Raw genomic sequence first — 22,219 nt, 5'->3', positions numbered from 1 at the left:
CCCCCCCCCCCCCCCCCCCCCCCGCCCAGGGCTGGCTGCTACCGCGGGGCCCGCGCCTGCATGTGCGCGTGAGCGTGAGGAGCGCTGGGGCAGGGGCGCACGTCGGGCGCTCTGGCCTCCGGCCTGGCAGACGCGCGGGGCCAAGGGCAAGCCGGCCGCCACCACGGTGGCCTGTGTGAGCTCTGAAGGGAGAGGAGAGGAACAGAAGAACGGAAACTGCAAGGTCAGAGCGGGATAGCGGGAGGAGGAGGAAGGGCATGGCAGGGGCCCAAGGCTGTCCTCGGACTGTCCTCGTCTTGTAAACAAGCTAGTGCGAGTTCTCGTGAGATAGAAGTAAAAAGACCGCAGTCTGGAGGCTGGGCCGGGAGGTGCCGAGGTCCATCTACCTAGCCCACCGCGGCCAGCCGGAGGGGAGAAAACGTTTTAGAGTTTTGTGTTTCTGTTGACTTTTTTTTTTTTGTATGAAGTCTTCATAACCTAAAGCTGGGAGGGACCCAAAAAAGCCAAATTGTGAGCCCTTGTATGCGTCAATTTGAAAGTTGGCTCAGGGTCTCTGGACAGAATAACCATTTTAAAGGTTGAGAAAATGGTGTTCCGTTCACATTTAGTTTGTGTGGGTTTTTTTTTTTTTTTTTAATGACTTAAAATTGTTTGCTTCCTGGTCTCAGAGTCGGGTCTGGGCCTCAGGGACATAAATCTCGATGCTGTCCGCACTCTCTGTGGCTGAGTTCTGCCGCACGGAAGCTGCCCGCTTGGCTGCCAGGAGTCTCTTGCGGGCCTCCTGACGCTGCTTGTCCCCGGCATCTGAGGCCTTGTCGCGGCTCACTGCCGGCTTGGATTTAGCTGGCTTCTTTGGGACCGGAGGGGGTGGTTTCTTCTCTTCCTTTAGTGAGACAGTGAGGAGGGAAGAAAAATAAAATAAAGGTGCACCTTTTGTGGGGTGCTCCCTCCCGCTCGATGTTGGTGGCTGCAGCCTCCACCCCAGCCTCCCCACGTCAGGCACAAGCAACACACATGTGGAATCAGAAAGCCACAAGAAGCAATGATGGAATAGCACAAGGCGTAGGAGCAAAAAGCAAGCTTAGGATCCTAGAATGTTCTAGCAGGAAGGGACGGACAGAGCACCTTTCCCACCCCTGCTTTGAACCACGGGGAGCCCGAGTCTCACGGCCTGAGCCGGGATTTAAGTTCGGGGCCTTGGACTCCCAGGCCACATGTCACAGGCTCTTCCGGGGGGTCAGAAGAACTCACCAGGGCCACGGCCAGTACCCAAGAACCACAGGGGTCCTTGGGTGCCACGGTTTTACAGAAGGAAGCCTGCGCCTCACGGAAGAGGCTGGCCCCAGGAGGACTGATCTTCTGCCTCCAGAGTTCCGACAGCCACGTGTCTATCTGTGCTCAGGGCTGTGGGCACCTGTCTCCTAGGAACCCCCTTTCTGAACATGCAGGGCGGGATGACATGCTTCAGGGGGCAGCCTGGACGACACAGAGCGAGCGGCATGCTGGACAAGAGCCGAGCATGGACCCCGCACACTGATGGACGTGAGCCCCCAGCTCAAAAACGACACACGGAGAAGGGAGCCAAGCAGCACTGACCGATGTGGGCAGCGTTAGTGCCGACCAGGAATTTGTCCCTGGACTTCCCCTCCGCACTGCTCCATGCTCACCTTCCTCTTCTCGGGGGTTTCCACCAGTTGCCAGCTGTTGGCCTTGAGGTGGTAGAGTTCATCAAACTTCATGCTGATGTCCTCGATGGACAGCTGTAGCAGATCCCAGAACCCGGCCAGGTCCTGGGCTGTCGGACGTGGGTTGGCTTCAGGGTTCTGTGGGGGGGAGAATGGGGATCAGTGGGGCAAGTGAGGTAGACGCTTGTCCTGCACCCCACCCCAAGTATGGCCCCGTGGCCCTGCCGGCCCTGGTTAGGGTCTCTGGAGGCCTTGTCTTGCTCCCCCATTCCCATCTATAGGAGGGAATGAAGCCTTGTCTTGCTCCCCCATCCCCATCTATAGGAGGGAATGAAGCCAGTTCCTGCTCACTGCCAGCCCTGGTGGGGCAGATCTTTGGGAGAAAGACAGTCCCATCGTGAGAGCAGGCCCTGCACATACAAGGGACTGAGGCCTTGACCACCACTATAGGGCTACTGGGAGGAAGGCCCTCATGCTCCTACTGTATGCCAGGCCGAGAGCTGTTCTCATTGTACAGAAGTTCCTGGCCATGGGCTCAGTAAGACGGGGAGGAGCCAAGATCCCTGTCAGGTGGGTAGGATTACAGAATCCACGGGGTTTCTGTTCTGTCCCCCTAGTCTGTTCTCCGACAACACACTGCTCATGGTGACTGCCCCAGCCAATGCTATACCCCTGCAGGTCCGGGAGACAAACACTTGCCCTAGGAGCATGCTGCCCCTGGCCAGGTGGAGTGAGGCGAGGCTTCCCCAGGAAAAGCCGCCCTCCTGACAGGGAAGGTTGAAAGAGAGGGAAACCCAGCAAGCCAGGGGTGGTATGTCTTCAGTCCTCACCTGTCGTCTTAGAGCACATTTAACACAAATCAGTGCTGATTTTTTTCACACAGGCTTCGCTTTTCTATTTGAAGAGGCATTAGAAATTTGGAAGGCCCTCTCCTCGTGCAAGGCACAGACATGCGTCACCAGCACCTTTTCCATGTTAGGGAGGAGGGCACAGAGGCTTAGAGGGGCTAATTCCAGCAAAGGCTGGAGGCCCGCGGTGGGGGAAGAAGAATCACACTCACCAGGTTTTGCTCACAGAGGCCCCGGAACTGCTGGAATTTCTGGGACATCAGTAGCTGGGCACTGCCCACAGCACTGAGGACTTTTCCTAAGACTGAGAAAGAGAAGGTAGAGACTGAGCAGAGCACAGGGTTTGTTGGGGTAGAAGGCAGGATCGGGGCTTTTATCCCCCACCCCCTAGGTTACCAGTCATCATTTGGTGAATGGCATCTGGTCTTCATTTTACACCCACTTTAATCTGCTCTCGTGAAAAATGCAAACAGTACAGATAAAGTGAGCCCCATGCCGTAGTTCCTACGGATATTTTATGGCAATAGATTTGAAAATTGAGTTTAAATGGAAAAAATTTCCAGGAAAACATGAATTATCATAGAGTCAAGAAGAAACAGAAAATCTTATTAGACCAAAGCTGTTTTTAAAAAACTGAAGCAGAAGTTAAAAATCTTCCCAGAAAAAGGAACCAAGCTCAACTATGTAGTTTTACAGGTGACATTTGATAAAACCTTCAAGGAACGGAAAATCCTGGTATTATATACTCAGACTGTTCCGGAGAGTCCATAAACATAGGAAATGACACCGCTCATTTCAGGAGCCCTGAGAACAGATAGGACATGCCAAGAATAGACCACTTTCATTCTGAACATAATTGTAAAAGTCTCGTAAAATATAAGCAAATAGATTCCAACAGGCAAGTTAGCCATGAAGGGCTCAGCCCAGGAACAGAAGGTTCTTTTAGGGGGCGCCTGGGTGGCTCAGTCGTTAAGCGTCTGCCTTCGGCTCAGGTCATGATCCCAGAGTCCTGGGATCGAGCCCCGCATCGGGCTCCCTGCTCAGCAAGGAGCCTGCTTCTCCTTCTCCCTCTCCCACTCCCCCTGCTTGTGTTCCGTCTCTCGCTGTATCTCTCTCTGTCAAATAAATCAATAAAATCTTTAAAAAAAAAAAAAAGGTTCTTTTAGTAGTTGTGGCATAAAGCCAGTACTATTTCTCAGGCACCAGAGAATTCCTGTGAAGCAAAACAGAGTAAAGAAGAAATCGACACTGAACTCTCCTGTGACAGAACTCAGCAGCACTGGGTGTGACGTGGGCTGCAAGTCTGGACTGAGGTGGCAGTTTTGAGTTCTCCAAAGCAGCATGCCTTGATGGGAGAAGCTAGTCATCTCTTATTTGAAATGAAAAGGGGGTGCGACTGCACCAAGAGCTTTCCTGAACCTGGTTCAACACCAAGGGGTGGGGGCCTTTGCATCGTAACGGGAGAGAAGACGAGGCTGAACACAGCCCCCGTCCCTGTGTCTTAGAAACTCCTGTCCTCCTGGGATGCAGGCCTGGCCCCTCTCTCACAGTGATCTACTTTACACGAGCTCATCGAGGAAGAATTTTGAAAGTAAGTAAAAAGGAGCTACACCAATGACAGGAACAGCAAATGGCACATGAACACTCCCCAGAAAGTTGTTGCTAGAAAATGATGAAAAGCCATGAATATGTCAAGCGGTCGTTCGAGGCCAGGATGGAGGTGCTCTGAGAAGAGGGAGAGACAACGGAGCTTGGAACTAGCGCACAAGAGAAAAGCCAGGCTGTCACCGTCACAGAAACCAGGGCCACCGTGGAGTAAAGCCCGCCTCCAGGCCCCGAGGACGAGAAGAGGAGCAAAAAGGCTCCTGGTGTGAAACACTTCGACTGCTTGGTAACAAAACAAGATGTCTTTTTAATGAATAGCTAAGCTGCCGGGAATAAAATGAGCCACTCCTCACCTCCTTTCTCAAGGCAGGTAGTGGAGACATTTGGTCTAGAGTAGAGAAGGAATAAAAGGGAAGGTCTCTCCTGAGAATTCCCAACCATAAGATTGCCCTCGGGGGCGCCTGGGTGGCTCAGCCGGTTAAGCGTCTGCCTTCAGCTCAGGTCATGATCCCAGGGTCCTGGGATTGAGCCCCGCATCGGGCTCCCTGCTCCGCGGGAAGCCTGCTGCTCCCTCTCCCACTCCCCCTGCTCGTGTTCCCTCTCTCGCTGTGTCTCTCTCTCAAATAAATAAAATCTTTAAAAAAAAAAAAAAAAGATTGCACTTGGGCACCTCAGTTTTTAAGAAATAAAAGCAGCAACTAAATATGAAAAAGAAGAGATGATCAGGGGCTGAGAGATATTGAAGAGAGTGGGCCTCCATGTACACCGGTCAGCTCTACAAGAAGAGGACAGAGGGAATGGAAGAGAAGACACATACAAAGAGCTCATGATATAGAACTTTCCAGAAATGGCTAGTGACACCTGGCATTCAGGAAGCCAAATGAATCCCAAGCAAATTCACACTGACAGTAAAACGGAAGACACTGAGAAGCTCTTAAAAAGCAGCCAAAGGGCAAGGAAAAATTAAAAACAATCTTTCTGCTAAAGAAATGAATTCAACAGCAAATTTCTCAACTACAACAACGGAAAAGTATTGAGTGAGTGTCTCTGCATGTAGTATTCTGTCATTCCAGAATGAGTGTGGATGGGGAAAGACAGTCTCTTCAGCAGAGTGCTGGAAAAACTACCCACAAGCAAAAGAATGAAGCTGGACCCTGAAGAAGGCATCTAAGAGCAAAAACTATAAAACTCTTAGATAAAAGCAGTAAATCTTCCTGACCTTGGATTGGGCAGTAGTTTAAAACCCCCAAAGCACAGGCAACAAAAGATAAATCTGGCTTCAGTAAAATAAAGCTTTTATGTATCAAAGGATACTATGAGGAAAGTGGAATGACAACCCTCATAATGGGAAAATTACTTGCAAATTACATATCTAACAAAGGGTTAACATCCAGACAATATAAAGAACTCCTACAGCTCAGCAATAGAAAGATAGTCCAGTTAAAAAAGGAGCAAGGAGCTGAACAGACATTTTTCCAAAGATGACACCAGTGGTCAGTAAGCTTCTCTTCAGCATTGCTAGCCATTAGGGAGCTGCAAATCAAAACCATGAGACACTACTTCACACGCATCCGTATGGCTGTTAATAAAATAAAACCTCCCAAACCAGAAGACCAAAGTTGGCACAGATGTGGGGAAACGAGAACCCTTGTGCCTCACTGGTGGGAATGTAAAATGGCGCAGCTGCTGTGGTCTGGCAGTTCCTCCAACAGTCAAACATCCAATGCCCATATAACTAAAAAATTCCACTCCTACGTATATGCCCCCAAAGAACGGGAAAGAGAGAGAGTAAACAGGTTACCTGTGTGCCGATAGCATAGTGTTGATGTCCACAATAGTCAAAGGTGGAAGCCACCCGAGTGCTCATCAGGAGGTGAATGGAGGGGCGCCTGGGTGACTCAGATGGTTGAGCGACTGCTTTTGGCTCAGATTATGATCACAGAGTCCCAGGGTTGAGCCCCGCATCGGACTCCCTGCTCAGCGGGGAGTCTGCTTCTCCCTTCCCCCCTCTTGTGCGCTCTCTCTCTCAAAAAAATCAATAAATAAAATCTTTAGAAAAAATAAATGGATAAAATGGTATATACATACAATGGAATATTACTCAGCCATAAAAAAGGATTGAAGTTCTCATATATAAACTCTTATGTTTAAAAACACAAAAATAGGGGCACCTGACTGGCTCAGCTGGTAAAGCGTGTGACTCGATCTCGAGGTCGTGATTTTGAGCCCCACGTTGGGTGTAGAGTTTATTTAAAAAACAAAAACATAAATTTCTAAATAACCCACGGGTGAAGGAAATCACAGTGGAAGTTAGAAATATTACATGTCCTAACTTGTTAGATATGGCTAAAGTAGTACTTAAAGGGAAATCCAGAGGTTTCAAAACATATTTTTAAAAAGGACAGGCTGAAAAAAATGTACCCAATTTAAGACATTAGTGAAGGAACAATACAATGAGCCCAAAGACAGGAGAAATTTAATAAATAAACCAACATATAATAATAGAGGTTAATAAAATTAACAAACCCTGCCAGACTGATCAAAATAAAAAGGAGACAGGTGCAAACAAAAAATATGAACAGAAAAAGAACCATATGACATAACCATAGTAGAAAAGATATATATTTTTAAAAGATTTTAAAGTAATCTTTATACCCAACATGGGGCTTGGACTCATGACTCCCAAGATTTTTTTTTTTTTAAGATTTTATTTATTTATTTGAGAGAGAGAATGAGATAGAGCATGAGAGTGGGGAGGGTCAGAGGGAGAAGCAGAACCCCTGCTGAGCAGGGAGCCTGATGCGGGACTCGATCCCAGGACTCCAGGATCATGACCTGAGCCGAAGGCAGTCGCTTAACCAACTGAGCCACCCAGGCGCCCTCATGACTCCAAGATTAAGAGTCGCACATTTCACCAACTGAGCCAGCCAGGTGCCCCTGGAAAATATATTTTTTTAAACATTTTATTTATTTGACAGAGAGACAGCACGTGCACAAGCAGGGGGAGCGGCAGGCAGAGGCAGAGGGAGAAGCAGGCTCCCGGCTGAGCAGAGAGCCTGACGTGGGACTCCATCCCAGGACCCTGGGATCATGACCAGAGCTGAAGGCAGACGCCTAACTGACTGAGCCACCCAGGTGCCCCTGGAAAAGATATATATATATATTTTTAAAGATTTTATTTATTTATTTGAAGAGAGAGACACAGCGAGAGAGGGAACACAAGCAGGGGGAGTGGCAGAGGGAGAAGCAGGCTTCCCGCGGAGCAGGGAGCCCGATGCGGGGCTCGATCCCAGGACCCTGCGATCACGACCTGAGCCGAAGGCAGACACTTAACGACTGAGCCACCCAGGCGCCCCGAAAAGATATTTTTTTAAAAATTCTAAGAAACAGTGAAATAAAAGATAATTTTGTTCTTAAACAAAAAAGCATATGAATAGAGGAAACATCTCAAACTCATTTTATGAAGCTAGATAACCTTTATGCTAAAATAGGACAAGTATGAGAAAGGAAAATTACCAGCCAACTCTCATGAACAAAGGCAAAATTATTAAGTCAGATATTATCAAATCAAGCCCATTAATATACTAATAATATATCATTATGCATCTGGGTTTATTCTGGTAATACAAGACTGATACAACATTAGAAAATTCTAATGACTTCTGATTCTGGCCGTGAAAAACCAGTTAGCAGGAGACAAACCGAACCCTCCCACAAGGAACAAGTGAAAAAACTAAGTAAAACACAAACCAAAACAAAACCCCAGAAACAGAAGGTTCTTTTAGGGGGCGCCTGGGTGGCTCAGTTGGTTAAGCGACTGCCTTCAGCTCAGGTCATGATCCTGGAGTCCTTGGATCGAGTCCCACATCGGGCTCCCTGCTCGGCAGGGAGTCTGCTGCTCCCTCTGACCCTAACCCCTCTCATGTGCTCTCTCTCATTCTCTCTCTCTCTCAAATAAATAAATAAATAATCAAAACAAAACAAAACAAAACCCAGACACTTTAAGGGCATCGAAAAATTACCAAAGCAACCAGAATCTGAGAGGCTAAGATCCCAGCAAGAAGGGAAACAATATTCAGGCAAGTTTGATATTCTGCACTGCTTGTACCCTGTGGCATCTCCCAATTTATAAGCAGCACAATGCTGAGAGGCCGAGAAACCAAGCAGAAGGTGGTGCTTAGGAGACTGAGAAGCTGAGCAGAGCCTGAGGCAGTTTCATAGGGAGAGGGAAAACAAAACTGGATTCAGAACTACCGAGGTCAGGAGAGTGCATTAGGCTAAGCAATGCTTCCCGTAGTCTTGAGTGGGAGAGATGAGAATTGGAGTTCATCGTCTGCCAGGGAGGAGGGGCTTCCAACATACCACAGGCTATCTCTGGGATTCCCTGGAGAGTGCACACTAGGATGAGGATAAGTAGAAATAGACTGTCTCAAAACACCCAGCTCTGAAACAGTTCAATCCCCTACTGGATTAAGTTGATCTGGCCCTGCTCTGATTGCCCGCAAGAAGGAAAAGTAAATCCTTTCTTGAAGAACAGAAAATCATCCTGAGCCAAGTTGTTTTCATATATAGTTTCTGAATAAAAATTACCAAGCATAGCAGACAAGGGACCAAATGACTGCACACCAAAAGAGAGAAAACAGAAAAAAGACCCATAGGGGATGTAGATACTGGAGTTACTGGACAAGGGTGTTAAATAACTGAATATGTCCAAGGAAATATGTGGCAAGATGAAGAATATCAGCAGAGAACAAGAATCGATCAAAAAGAATCAAATGGAAACTCTAGAATTAAAAAATAAGAGTAACTGAAACTAGGACTGCAAAGAGATGGGTTTAATACATTAGTTACAGCTGACCTATAAAATAATCCAGCAGGAAATATCCAGACTGAGGCCCTGAGCAGGAAAATAAAAGGGAAAATACAGAAAAGAGGATGAAGAAACATAAAACATGGCCGTCTAACGTATGTGTCATTGGCACCCACATGAGAGAAGAAATAAAATGGAGCAGAAATCTGAGGAAATAATGGCTAGGACTTGTCTGAAACCGATGAAAGTTAGGAAAGCCCAAGATTCAGGAAACCCTGTGAACATCAAACTGGGCAAAGAAAACCACACCTACGTATCACAGTAAAACCGATAAAACTACAACACAAGGAGAAAATCTTAAAAGCAGACAGAGGAGAGAAACAAATGATTCTTCAACGGAGTAGCAGGAAGACTGACAGATGACTAATAGAAAGGCTGGGAATCAGAACATAATCAAAGACGTAAAGTATTGAAAGATCAATACCAACCTACAATTCTTAGCAAAAATACTACTGAAAAAAAGGTGGGGGGACAAATACAGACATTTTAAGACAAATACTGCATTAAAATACTGAGCAGAGTTCTTTTGCTTTAGTTTTTTAATATTTTTTAAAAGATTGAGGGGGCACCTGGGTGGCTCAGTCGTTAAGCGTCTGCCTTCAGCTCAGGTCATGATCCTGGGGTCCTGGGATCGAGCCCTGCATCAGGCTCCCTGCTCAGTGGGAAGCCTGCTTCTCCCTCTCCCATTTCCCCTGCCTTGTGTCCTGCTCTTGCTATCTCTCTGTCAAATAAATAAATCTTAAAAAAAAAACAAACAAGATTATTTGAGAGAGTGCATGCAAGTGGGGGAAGGGGCAGAGGGAGAGACAGAATCCTCAAGTAGACTCCCAGCTGAGTGCAGAGCCTGATGTAGGGCTCCATCCCAGGACGCTCAGATCATGGCCTGAGCCAAAATCAAGAGTTGGATGCTTAACCAACTGAGCCACCCAGGTGCCCCTTGCTTTAGTTCTTTAGGAATGAAAATGATTCTAAGTAGAAGGATAGAAATAAAGGAGTGAAGAGTAAAAGAAGAGGTTTAAAAAAAAAAAAGGTAGGTAAAGCTAAGTAAATATTCATTGTAATATTGATTTCATAAAACAAAGTCTTGTAGCAGCTAGACTATTTATAGAACTGTAACACTTCACAGCAATAGTACACAAGTCAGGAAGGGAATAAAAGTGTTCTAAGGTCCTTACATCATCTGTGAAGTGGTAAAGGTAATCTTTACAAAGTCAAAGATGCAGGTTGTAATCTGCAGAGTAACTACTAAAAGAATAATAAGCTAACAGGAGAAAGGTGGAAATACCTGGTTAATCCAAAAAGAAGTCAAGAAAGGAGAAAAATCTCTTAATAAAATTTACCACATTATTAGATTAAGAAAGTGAAACCATATGATTATCTAAACAGATACAGTAAAAAAGTTTCTTTATTTTTATTTATTTATTTTTAAAGATTTTATTTATTTATTCATGAGAGACAGAGAGAGAGAGAGGCAGAGGGAGAAGCAGGCTCCCAAGGAGCAGGGAACCCGATGTGGGACTCGATCCCAGGATCCTGGGATCATGACCTGAGCCGAAGGCAGACGCTTAACCATCTGAGCCACCCAGGAGCCCAAAAAAGTTCCTTTAAATTCAACAATTTTCTTAAACCAGAAAAAGAGTATCTGCAAGAAACCTATGGCAAACATCATACTCAATGGTACAATGTGAAAAAGCAATTCCTCTTTTTTTTGAGTAGGCTCCACACCCAACATGGAGCTTGAACTCAACACCCCGAGAGATCAACAGTTGCATGCTCTACCGACTGAGCCAGACAGGCACCCCTGAAAAAGCAATTCCTTATTTACAAATAGTAAGAATATAACAAAGTTTCTAGATATAACATCACCATAAAGGTCAAGAGCATTTCATTAACAATAAACAAAATACATTAACAAAAAATACAGCTTATCCCTGTGAAATGAAAATACTAAATCTTATGGAGGAAATACAAAATCTAATTGACAGTAAAGAAGACCTAAATGGAGACACAATCATGTTCTTGGATAGCAAAGACTTAATTTTATAAAGATGTCATCTTACCCCAAATTGATCTACAGATTTAATATAATTCCAATCAAAATCTCAACATGGAATTTGAAAAGCTGATTCTGAAATTTATATGGGAAAGCAGAGAGCCAAGATTAGCCAACATACTCTTGAAGAATGGGGAGCTTGTCCTTCCTATTATCAAGATTCCAGGGGAGCCTGGGTGGCTCAGTTGGTTAAGCGACCGCCTTCGGCTCAGGTCATGATCCCAGGGTCCTGGAATCGAGCCCCGCATCGGGCTCCCTGCTCAGCGGGAAGCCTGCTTCTCTCTCACTCCCCCTGCTTGTGTTCCCACTCTCGCGGTCTCTCTCTCTCTCTGTCAAATAAATAAATAAATAAATAAATCTTAAAAAAAAAAAAGATTCCTTGTACAGTTATAACAATGAAGAAAGTGTGGGCTTAGGTGTAGACTAATGAACAAAATAGAAAGCTCAGAAACAGATCAACACATACAGGAAACCTGATATTTGTCAGAGTTGTACTGCGTGTTAACAGAACAAGGACAAACATTTTAATACATCATTATCCAATAAGAAAAAATTAACGTAGAGCCTTATCTGACTCCATTGCAGACAAATCAATTCTAAGGGATTGAAGACTTATACGGGGAAGATGAAAACTATTACAAGAAAAGAGTAAAATATCTTTTGAGGGACACCCGGCTGGCTGGTTCAGTTGGTGGAACGTGTGACTTCATCTCGGGGTTGTGAATTTGAGCCCCACTTGTAGAGATTATTTAAAAATAAAATCTTTAAAATATATGTGTATATGTGTGTGTGTATATATATAATATATATATATACACATACACACATTTTAAAAATTTTTTTGAAGTTTATTTATTTAAGCAATCTCTATACCCAATGTGGGGCTTGAACCCACAACCCTGAGATCAAGAGCCACATGGACCACTGACTGAGCCAGCCAGGTATCCCAAGAATACAGTAAAATATCTTTTTGATTTTTGGAGAAGGATGGATTTCTTCAGATATAAAAAAGTAAAAATCATAAAAGGAAATTTTACATTAAAATTAAGAATATCTGTTTACTTAGAAGATGCCATAAAGAAAGTGAAAAGACAAGTCACAAACTGGGAGAAGATATTTACCATATATAGAAATTGACAAAAGTTCCAGAATCCAGATATATAAATATCACCTATGAGGCAGTAAGAAAAAGGCAGACAACTTAACAGAAAAATGGGGAAAAAACATGAACAGGGGGGTGCCTAGGTGGCTCAGTTGGTTAAGCGACTGCCTTCGGCTCAGGTCATGATCCTGGAGTCCCGGGATCGAGTCCCACATCGGGCTCCCTGCTCAGCAGGGGGTCTGCTTCTCCCTCTTCCCTCTTCCCTCTCGTGCTCTCTCATTCTCTCTCTCTCAAATAAATAAAATCTTAAAAAACAAAACAAAACAAAACAAAACATGAACAGGAATTTCACAGGGGAAGAAACCATGAATGACTAATATGTGAAAAGATGCTGAGTGTCATTAGTAACAATGAAATGCAAATTATAACCACTGTTTCATATCTGTAGATTGAAAATAACCTGATGTACTAAGTATAAGCAAAGATGTAGAGCACTGGGTACATCGACACAGTGCTGAGGAAATAATAAATTGGTATAATCACTTCAGAAAACAATTTGTCATTTTTTTTTAAGATTTATTTATTGATTTATATGAGAGAGCAAGCGAGAGCGAGAGAGAGAGGAGCAAGGGGAGGGGCAGAGGGAGAAGCAGACTCCCCACTGAGCAGGGAGCCCAATGCGGGGCTCAATTCCAGGACTCCAGGATCATGACCTGAACCATTCAATGGGGAAGGGACAGTTACTCTAACAAATGGTACTGGGACAACTGGATATCCAAATGTAAAAGATTAAAAGTGGACCCATACACCTCACACCGTACACAGAAATTAACTCACAGACATAAATGTAACAGCTAAAATTATAAAACTCTTAGAAGCAAATAGGAGTAAATCTTCAAGATCCTGGATTAGGCAATGGTTTCTTAGACCTGACACCAAAATTGCAAGCAATCAAAGAAAAAAAAGTTGGACTTCACTAAAATTAAACTTTTATGTTTCAAAGAATACCTAATAGCCAAAAAAATGGAGAAAACTGACAAATGCATAAGGAAAATACAGTATATCCATACAATGGAATTTTATTCAGCAATTAGAAGGAACGGAATACTAATTTATAACATGGATAAACCTCAAAAATATGCAAAACGAAAGAAGCCAGCCACAAAAGACCACATATATTGTGTGATTCCATTTATATGAAATGTCTAGAATAGGAAAATCCATTAAGAAAGCAGATTAGTGTTTGCCTAAGGTGGGAGGGCGCAGGAGAGAGGGGTAGGGAATGACGACTCCATGGGTACAAGGTTTCTTTTTGGTGTGATGAAAATTTTCTAAAATTAGGTAGTGATGATGGCTGCACAACTCTGTGAATATACTAAAAACCACTGAAAACAATTAGATAAATCGTATCTTAAGGTCCTTGTGTTGTCTGGGAGAAAGGTAAAGATGTTAAATAATTTAATGTTAAGATTTTAAGGGCTGAAAGAATAGAAGTGCAGCGTGTAACTCCTGTGGTAGTTACGGCTAGTTGTCTCCAATGTTTGTTTCTCTTTATCCCTCAGAAATAGCACCTCTGAGATTCTTTTCTTCATGTCAAATAGCAAATTGTATTCAAATAAGGTAAAAATACAGAAATTTCTTAGGCATAGTGTGATTTTCTAGGACAAAGTATTGTCAAATGGAAAACAGGCAGGGTATGCACAAGATCAGAACCCCAAAACAAGGGGCGCCTGGGTGGCTCAGTTGTTAAGCGTTTGCCTTCAGCTCAGGTCATGATCCTGGGATCCTGGGATCGAGTCCCGCATCGGGCTCTCTGCTCAGCAGGAAGCCTGCTTCTCCCTCTCCCACTCCCCCTGCTCGTGTTCCCTCTCTCGCTGTGTCTCTCTCTCTGTCAAATAAGTAAGTAAAAAAAAAAAAAAAAAGAACCCCAAAACAAGCTATACTAGAATCAGGATTAGAATAAGGACTTCTCTGACTGGTATTATGTCGCATCTCTATAATGTGCACACTCTGCTAAGCACAGCACAGGATTCTGAAAACAAGATGTATAGGGACCTTCAATTTGTAACCGGGCACACAGCAGCCTGGACCCAAGCATTCCCTTGGCTACCCTTGCAACAAGCAATGAAGTGGGTGGAAAAAGTAGTGTGTGGGGCCGAGCTGCTCCTGTATGCTCCTGGTGCCTTTGCTGGCTGGAATGCACTTGGCACTTCTGGAACCCAGCAGCCACTTTGAATGATTAGAAGATTTTTTTTTTTTTTTAAAGATTTTATTTATTTGAGAGAGAGAGAGGGTAAGCGCGAGCTGGGGGAGGAGCAGAGGGAAAAGGAGAAACAGACTCTAAGCTGAGTGTGGAGCCTGACATGCGGCTCGATCCCAGGACCCTGAGATCATGACCTGAGCTGAAATCAAGAGTCGGGCACTCAACTGACCAGCCACTCAGGCACCCAGAATAGTAAGATTTGGTGAATGGAAGCCAATTTTATGACATCAAACCTCAGAAAAAGCAAGCCTGGGGCTCTAGCATTCCTATCTCAGACATTCTTGAACTTGAGAGATATGAACAGTCTTGTTCAAACCACTTTTTCTTTTTTAAATGTTATTTGTAGGCAAGCTTAATACCAATTAATACAGCCTCAATACAAGAGGAGCAGGAGAGGAGCATGTTAATCCAAAAGAAGGCAAGAGAGAGAAAAAAAAAAAAACCTCAAAAAATAGAACAGATACCACAAAATAACATGGTAGGAACAACCCCAAGTATATAGAAATCCCGTTGTAAATGGACTACATGGTCTACTTCTGAAGTAAAAATTAACAGACTGGACAAAACTCAAAATCCAGACATACGCTGATTATAGGAGATATGATTGTAAGGACAGTGAGAGAGAGGTTGAAAGTAAGCACCCGGAAAGACGTGGTATCCCAGACAGACCACAGCCACAGGACAGCTGTGCTGCAGAACACACGACACGTAAGACTTTAAAGCAGAACATGACATACATCCAGAGAAACAGAGTGGAGTACTATCCATTCACCAGGACTATCACAATCCTAAACTCTGCACCCCTCAAACACTCCCTGCAACTGCCTGTTTCCCACTTGGGCACTAATTCAGTTTCTTCTCACTCACCTAAGAAGACCACCCTAGCTGTACCCTTTCTCTCTGGCATGACGAATTTCCCCTTCCCTACAAGGTCATTCAACAACATTTATTTATTTATTTATTTTTTAAGGTTTTATTTATTTGACAGAGAGAAAGACAGCCAGAGAGGGAACACAAGCAGGGGGAGTGGGAGAGGGAGAAGCAGGCTTCCCACTGAGCAGGGAGCCCGATGCGGGGCTCGATCCCAGGACCCTGGGACCATGACTTGAGCCGAAGGCAGATACTTAACGACTGAGCCACCCAGGCGCCCCATTCAACAACATTTAAACATGCTTATATCACTCCGTTTAAAAACAAAAGGAACAAAAACCCCCAACCCTGTCTTCTGACTCTGTATCCCTTCATTTCTTGGTTCCCTATACAGAAAAAGTCATCCATACGATTGTTTATACTTGCTGTCTCCAATTACTACTGTTTTCCCTTAACCCTTCTCCAGTCAGGCCCCCCCTGTGCCTACCAGCCCCCTTCCACCACAGCAGGCCCCTTCTTCAAGGTCTCCAATGACCTTCCGTCTCTAGATCTAACCCGTGGTGCCCACAGCAGCGGGAGCATCTGACCCAGCAGTCTCTCTTCTAGAAAACTCTTCAGGTGCATTCCAGTTGCCTTCCCTCCCACCTCACTGGGCACTCCTTTCCCACCATTCAGTGTTCATGTCTCCACTCCTTAGGCTTTGCCATCTCTTTTCTTTTTTTTTTTTTTAAAGATTTATTTATTTTAGGGAGGGAGGGGAGAGAGCGCATATGTGTGAGTGGGGAGAGGGGTGGAGTAAGAGAATCTCAAGCAGATTCCCTGCTGAGCGCGAACTCCACACGGGGCTCAGTCTCCTGACCAATGAGATCATGACCTGAGCCGAAACCAAGAGCGGGACGCTTGACTGAGCCACCCAGTCGCCCCTGCCATCTCATTTCTGACCTCAACGCATACTCCGAGGACTCCCAGTAGAATCTTCAAGGCCGGGCCTTCTCCGGCTCCTGTATCCAGCCGCCCGCTTGACAGCTCCACTCCGATAGCGGGTGATGCGCGCCGCATTTAACATGCTGGAAACTGAACTCCCGACTCTGCTCCTGGTATTTATCCTAGTCTTCCCTATCCCAGGAGCACCTCTGTCCTTTCTGTCACCCACATTCCAAACCGGTTTTGACTCCTTTCACTCCTGTTCTGTACCCAATCTGTCAGGAAATCTGCTCTGCCTTTCCAATGTATCCAGAACTGTCCCCTCTCTCAGAAGTGCTCCGTGGCCACTACCATCTTGTCTGACCCAGATTATGGTGACATCCTCCTCCTTCCTCCCACCTTCCACCTGTGCCCCTCACTCCACTCTCCTTTGAACAGAGAAACCAGATTCACCCTTTTAAAAAAGAATGTCAAGTTGCAGCACTCAAAGCTCTCCCGTGAGTTCTCCTCTGAGAGAAAAGCCAAGCCTTTCCTACCCTCGCTGAGGCCCTGGGTGATGTGGGGCGCCACTGCCCCGGCTCCATCTCCCACGCCCTGCTTGCTGGTGCAGCCAGACCGGCCGCTCCCCGGGCCTGGAGCCCGTCAGACACCCGCCCGCCCCAGGAGCTCTCGATCCCTGCCCGTGCCCCTGCCTCTGCCCTCCAGGCCTCCGGGATTGCTGCTGCTCTCTCCCTTGCATCGGGTTTCCTTCCCCGCCACGCCGTGGGGACGGCCACACCGCCTGACCCCCGCAGCCCTAACTGTCCTGCTTTCTGTGCTGTTTTCTCTGTTGCGCGTCTAAACATCTTCCATGTTGTTTGCTTATTTGGTTATTTTCTGTCTCGCCCCATGAGAACATAGGCTCCACGAGGGCAGGGGCTTGGTTTTGCTCACTGCCTTCTCCCCCGAAGCTAGAAAAAGTGCCAGTAAATATTCACAGAATGAGAAAGGTCAGGACCAGGGAGGGGGTGCTACTTTCTTCCTACTGTCCCACAGTGTCCTGACGCTCCCACAGTTGGCCACGAGATGCATGAGACACAGTAAAATTAGACACAAAATTGTCATTATACCAGATGTTATTTATGATGTAAATCCAAGAGAGCAGAGTTATACAAGGTGGCTGCACATGAGATCAACGTACAGATCTCAAAATAACTAATCAGAATACGCAAAAGGGAAAACTGATTGATTTGACTATTAAAAAAAAAACCCACCTAGATAGCACCAAGAAATAAGCCTAATAAAAATATGTAAAACCATCATGGAGCAATTCATCAAACTTGAAGGATATAAAAGGGATAGCTGGATAAACGGAGACAGAAGCTTTGTTCATAGCTAAGAAGACTATTTTACAGGTATCAAATTTTCCCAAATTAATCTATAAATCCTATTTCCAGGCAATGCTGCAGCAAAATTTTTCCAAGGAATTTGCTATACGAATTCCAGAATTAGTATTGGACGAATGAAGAAGTATGTGAACTTTTTATTTCTGAACACAGTAAGAAAGAGGAATTCACCCTGCTAGGTACCAAGGAATGTTAAAAAGCTATGGCAGTTAACAGCTGTATTAACGCAGAAGCAGAACAGCAGAACAGAATGGAGCCCAGAAGCACAGCCCTGTGCACGTAAAGTTTGGCAGCGGTTATGACCGACCAGTATCACTCATCAGTGAGGAAAGTAAGGACTTCAGTAACTGGTGTTGTGACAACTGGCTTTCCATATAAAAAAAAAACAAAATGAGACTGTAGAATGCAGAGATATGAACTGCAGATGAATACCTAAATATGAAAAAATGAAAAAAAAAATCCCAAATTTTGAAACCATGGAAAAATCTCTATGCCATTGGAACACAGGTATTAAGACTCAAAGGTGCATTCAGTAAAGCAAGAAAATGTAACAATTTTTTTTAAAGATTTTATTTATTTGAGACAGAGAGAGAGAACACGAGTGGGGGTAGAGGGGCAGAGGGAGAGGGAGAAGCATACTCCCTACTGAGCAGGGAGCCCGAAGCGGAGCTCGATCCCAGGACCCTGAGATCATGACCTGAGCCGAAGGCAGACACAACTGACTGAGCCACTCAGGCACCCCAAGAAGATGTAACAATTATAGACATGTATACATCTAATGACCACCAAAATACATGAAAGCAAAGACGGACAGAAGTGAAGGGAGAAATTGACAGTTCTATGGTAACAGTTGGAGACTTTAATGTCCCACTGACAATAACAGAACAAGACAGAAGATAAGGAAATAGAGCATTTAAACAACACAATAAACCAACTAGATTTAACAGACTTATACAGAACACCCTACCCAACAGAATACACATTCTTCTCAAGTATACATGGGACGTTTTCTACGATAGACCATATGGTTGGTTGTGGCACAAATTCTTTTTTCTCCCCCAAGTTTTTTTAAAAGTAAGCTCTAGGCCCAATATGGGGCCTGAACTCAGAACTCCAAGATCAAGAGTCGCATGCTACACTGACTGCCAGGCGGGTGCCCCCACAAATTAAGTCTTAACAGATTTTTAAAAAGATATAAGTCATATATATCTCCTCTGAACACAGCAGGATGAAGTTAGAAATCAATTTAACAAAAGGAAAACCGGAAAACTCAAAAAACTGTGTAAATTAAACAATACACTTATTTACTTATTTATTTTTAGAGGGTGGAGGGAGAGGGGGAGGGGGGAGAGGGAGAGAGAAAGTCTTAAGCAGCAGGCTCCATGCCCAGTTCAGAGCCTGATGCAGGGCTTGATGTCACGACCCTTAGATCATGACCTGAGCCAAAATCAAGAGTTGGATGCTTAACTGACTAAGCCACCCAGGCACCACCACCCCCCCTTTTTTTAAGAGAGGGAGAGAGAGAGAGAACAATTTACCTTTAAACAACCAATGGGTCAAAGAAGAAATAGAGAGGAAATCAGAAAATACTGAGAGATGAATGAAAATAAAACATACCCAAACTTATGAAACACAACAAAAGTGGCTAAGGGGGAAATTTATGGCTATAAATACATGAAAAACTTATGAAACATCTCAAATCAACAATCTAACTTTACAACTTAAGGAACCAGAAAAGAAGAACAAAATAAACCCAAAGCCAGCAGAAAGAAGGAAACAAGAAGGATTAGAGCACAGATAGAGACTAGAAAAACAATAGAGAAAAATTAATGAAACAAAAAGATCAGCAGAACTGGCAAACCTTTTAGCTAGATGGACTAAGATAACAAATACAAAAATCAAAAATGGAAGTGGAGGCATTTACTACCAATTCTACAGGAATGAAAAGATTGTAAGGATACTAGAACAGTTACACACCAATACACTGGGTAACTGGGATGAAACGGCCAAATTCCTAGAAACACAAAACCTGCCAGACTAAATCATGAAAAAATAGAAAATCGGAATAGACCTTTATCTAGTAAGGAGACTGAATCAGTACTCAAAATCTCCCAATAAAGAAAAGTCCTAGACCTGATGGCTTCATTGGTGAATTTTACCAAAGTTTTAAAGAACTAATCACTAATCTTCAAACTTTTCAAAAAATTGAAGAGGAGGAAACACTTCCTACCTCATTCTCTGAGGCTCCATTACCCTGAAACCAAAGCCAGATGAAGACACTACAAGAAGAGAAAGCTACAGACCAATATCCCTATGAATGTCAACACAAAAATCCTCAAGAAAATACTAGCAAATACAACTCACTGGCACATTAAAAGGGTTACAGATCATGACCAAGTGGGATTTATTCCTGGAATGGAAGGATGATTCAACATGAAAATCTATCAGTGTACTACTATGCCACATCAACAGAATGAAGGAAAACAACCACCCGATCATCTCAATTCATACAGAAAAAGCACTTGACAAAATCCAACACCCTTTCATGAGAAAAACACTTAACAAACTAGGAATAGAAGGAAATTGCCTCAACATATTAGAAGCCATCTGTGAAAAACCCGCAGTGAGCATCATACTCAATGATGAAAGTCTGAAAGTGTTTCCTCTAAGACCAGAGATACGGCAAGGATGCCTACTATTACCACGTCTGTTCAACAGTACTAGAAGGTCTAGCCAGAGCAGTTAGGCAAGAAAAAGAAAAGACATCCAAGTTGGAAAGGAAGAAGTAAAACGATCTGTTTGCAGATATGATATTCTATGTAGAAAACTCCAAAGATTACACATGCATGCACACACACAGCAGAACTATTACGTGAATTCAGCAGAGCAGCAGGATACAAAGCTAACAAAAATGAGTTGCATTTTTATATGCTAATGATGAATAAGCTGAAAAGGAAATTATAAAACAATTCCATTTACAATAGCATCAAATAGTGTAAAATATTTAAGAATTAACCAAGGAGGAGAAAGGCTTGTACAATGGAAACTACAAAGCACTGCTGAAAGAAATTAAAGACACAATAAACAGAAGTACATCCCCCTGTTCATCAAGACTTAATATTGTTAAAATATCAATACTACCCAAAGCCATCTACAGATTGAATACAGTCCCTTTCAAAAATCCCAACAGTGTGTTTTTGCAGAAATAGAAAAACCCATCCTAAAAGTCATATGCAATCCCAGGGGACCCCAAATATGCAAAACAATCTTGAAAAACAACTAAATGGGAGGACTCCTACATCGTGATTTCAAAACCTGCTACAAAGCCACAGAAATCAAAACACTGTGGTGTTGGCATAAAGACAGACATATAGATCAATGGAATAAAATAGCCCTGAAATAAACCCTTGCATATACGGTCAAATGATTTTTGGCAAGGGTACCAAGACAAATGGGGAAAGGATGGTCCTTTCAACAGATGGGGCTGGGAAAACTGGACATCCACATGCAAAACTTAGACCCACCTAATGCCATCTACAAAAATTAACTCAAAATGGATCAAGGACCTAAAAGTAAGACCTTTTTACAACAGTAAAACTCTCAGAAGAAAAAACAGAAAAGCTTCAGGACATTGGATTTTTTTTTTTATTTAAAGATTTTATTTATTTATTTGACAGAGAGACACAGCGAGAGAGGGAACACAAGTAGGGGGAGTGGGGGGCCCGGTGCGGGGCTTGATCTCAGGACCCTGGGATCATGACCTGAGCTGAAGGCAGATGCTTAACAACTGAGCCACCCAGGCACCCCAAGACATTGTATTTGTAATGATTTTTTGGCTGCGATATGAAAAGCATAGGTAACAAAAGAAAAAACAAACTGGACTTCATGAAAATTTAAAATTTTGTGCATTACAAAAGTCATCTACAGAGTAAAAAGATAACCCACAAAATGGGAGAAAATATTGCAAGTCATATATCTGGGCAAGGAATTAATATTTAGAATATATATAGATCTCTTGGGGCGCCTGGATGGCTCAGCCGTTAAGTGTCTGCCTTCGGCTCAGGTCATGATCCCAGGGTCCTGGGATTGAGCCCCGCGTCGGGCTCCCTGCTCAGCGGGAAGCCTGCTTCTCCCTCTCCCACTCCCCCTGCTTGTGTTCCCTCTCTCGCTGTGTCTCTCTCTGTCAAATAAATAAAATCTTTAAAAATATATATATATAGATCTCTTAAAACTCAATAACAAAAAAGCAAATAACCTGACTTAAAAATGGGCAAAGGACCTCCATAGACATTTCTTGAAAGAACACATATGAACAGCCCACAAGCACATGAGGACATGCTCAGAATCACTAATCCTTAGGGAAATGTGAGTCAAAACTATAATAAGATACCACCTCACACCCATTAGGATGGCTACTCTGAAAAAAAATGGGAAACAACAAGTGTTGGCAAGAACATGGAGAAACTGGAACCCTTGAGCACTGCTGGTGGGAGTGTAAAATGATACAGTGACTGTGAAAAACACTGTGGTAGTTCCTCAAAAAACTAAAGATAGAATTCCCATATGATCCTGCAGTTCCACTTCTGGATATATATCCAAAAAGAACAAAAGACA

The 22,219-nt window shown here is 43.9% G+C and overlaps 1 protein-coding gene and 1 long non-coding RNA gene across 7 annotated transcripts in view; one reads left to right on the top strand and one right to left on the bottom strand.

Moving 5' to 3' along the window:
* LOC118011446 overlaps window positions 1–22,219 on the top strand; it is a 111,773-nt gene that overhangs the window by 67,970 nt on the left and 21,584 nt on the right. The gene's annotated exons all lie outside the window — the stretch shown is intronic.
* DLGAP4 (DLG associated protein 4) overlaps window positions 608–22,219 on the bottom strand; it is an 81,945-nt gene continuing 60,333 nt past the window's right edge. For all 6 annotated transcript variants that reach the window (XM_035006240.1, XM_035006241.1, XM_035006245.1 and 3 more), the window contains 3 exons: window positions 2,746–2,837; window positions 1,668–1,823; window positions 608–883 (listed from right to left, as the gene is read on the bottom strand). In XM_035006240.1, the coding sequence (XP_034862131.1) occupies window positions 665–883; window positions 1,668–1,823; window positions 2,746–2,837 (467 nt within the window). In that variant the 3' untranslated portion in view covers window positions 608–664. The remainder of the gene's footprint in view (window positions 884–1,667; window positions 1,824–2,745; window positions 2,838–22,219) is intronic.

The sequence above is a fragment of the Mirounga leonina genome, unplaced genomic scaffold (assembly GCF_011800145.1).
Source record: "Mirounga leonina isolate KUSES-001 unplaced genomic scaffold, KU_Mleo_1.0 Mir_150, whole genome shotgun sequence".
Lineage (NCBI taxonomy): Eukaryota > Metazoa > Chordata > Mammalia > Carnivora > Phocidae > Mirounga > Mirounga leonina.
This window is presented reverse-complemented; position numbering and strand designations above follow the sequence as displayed.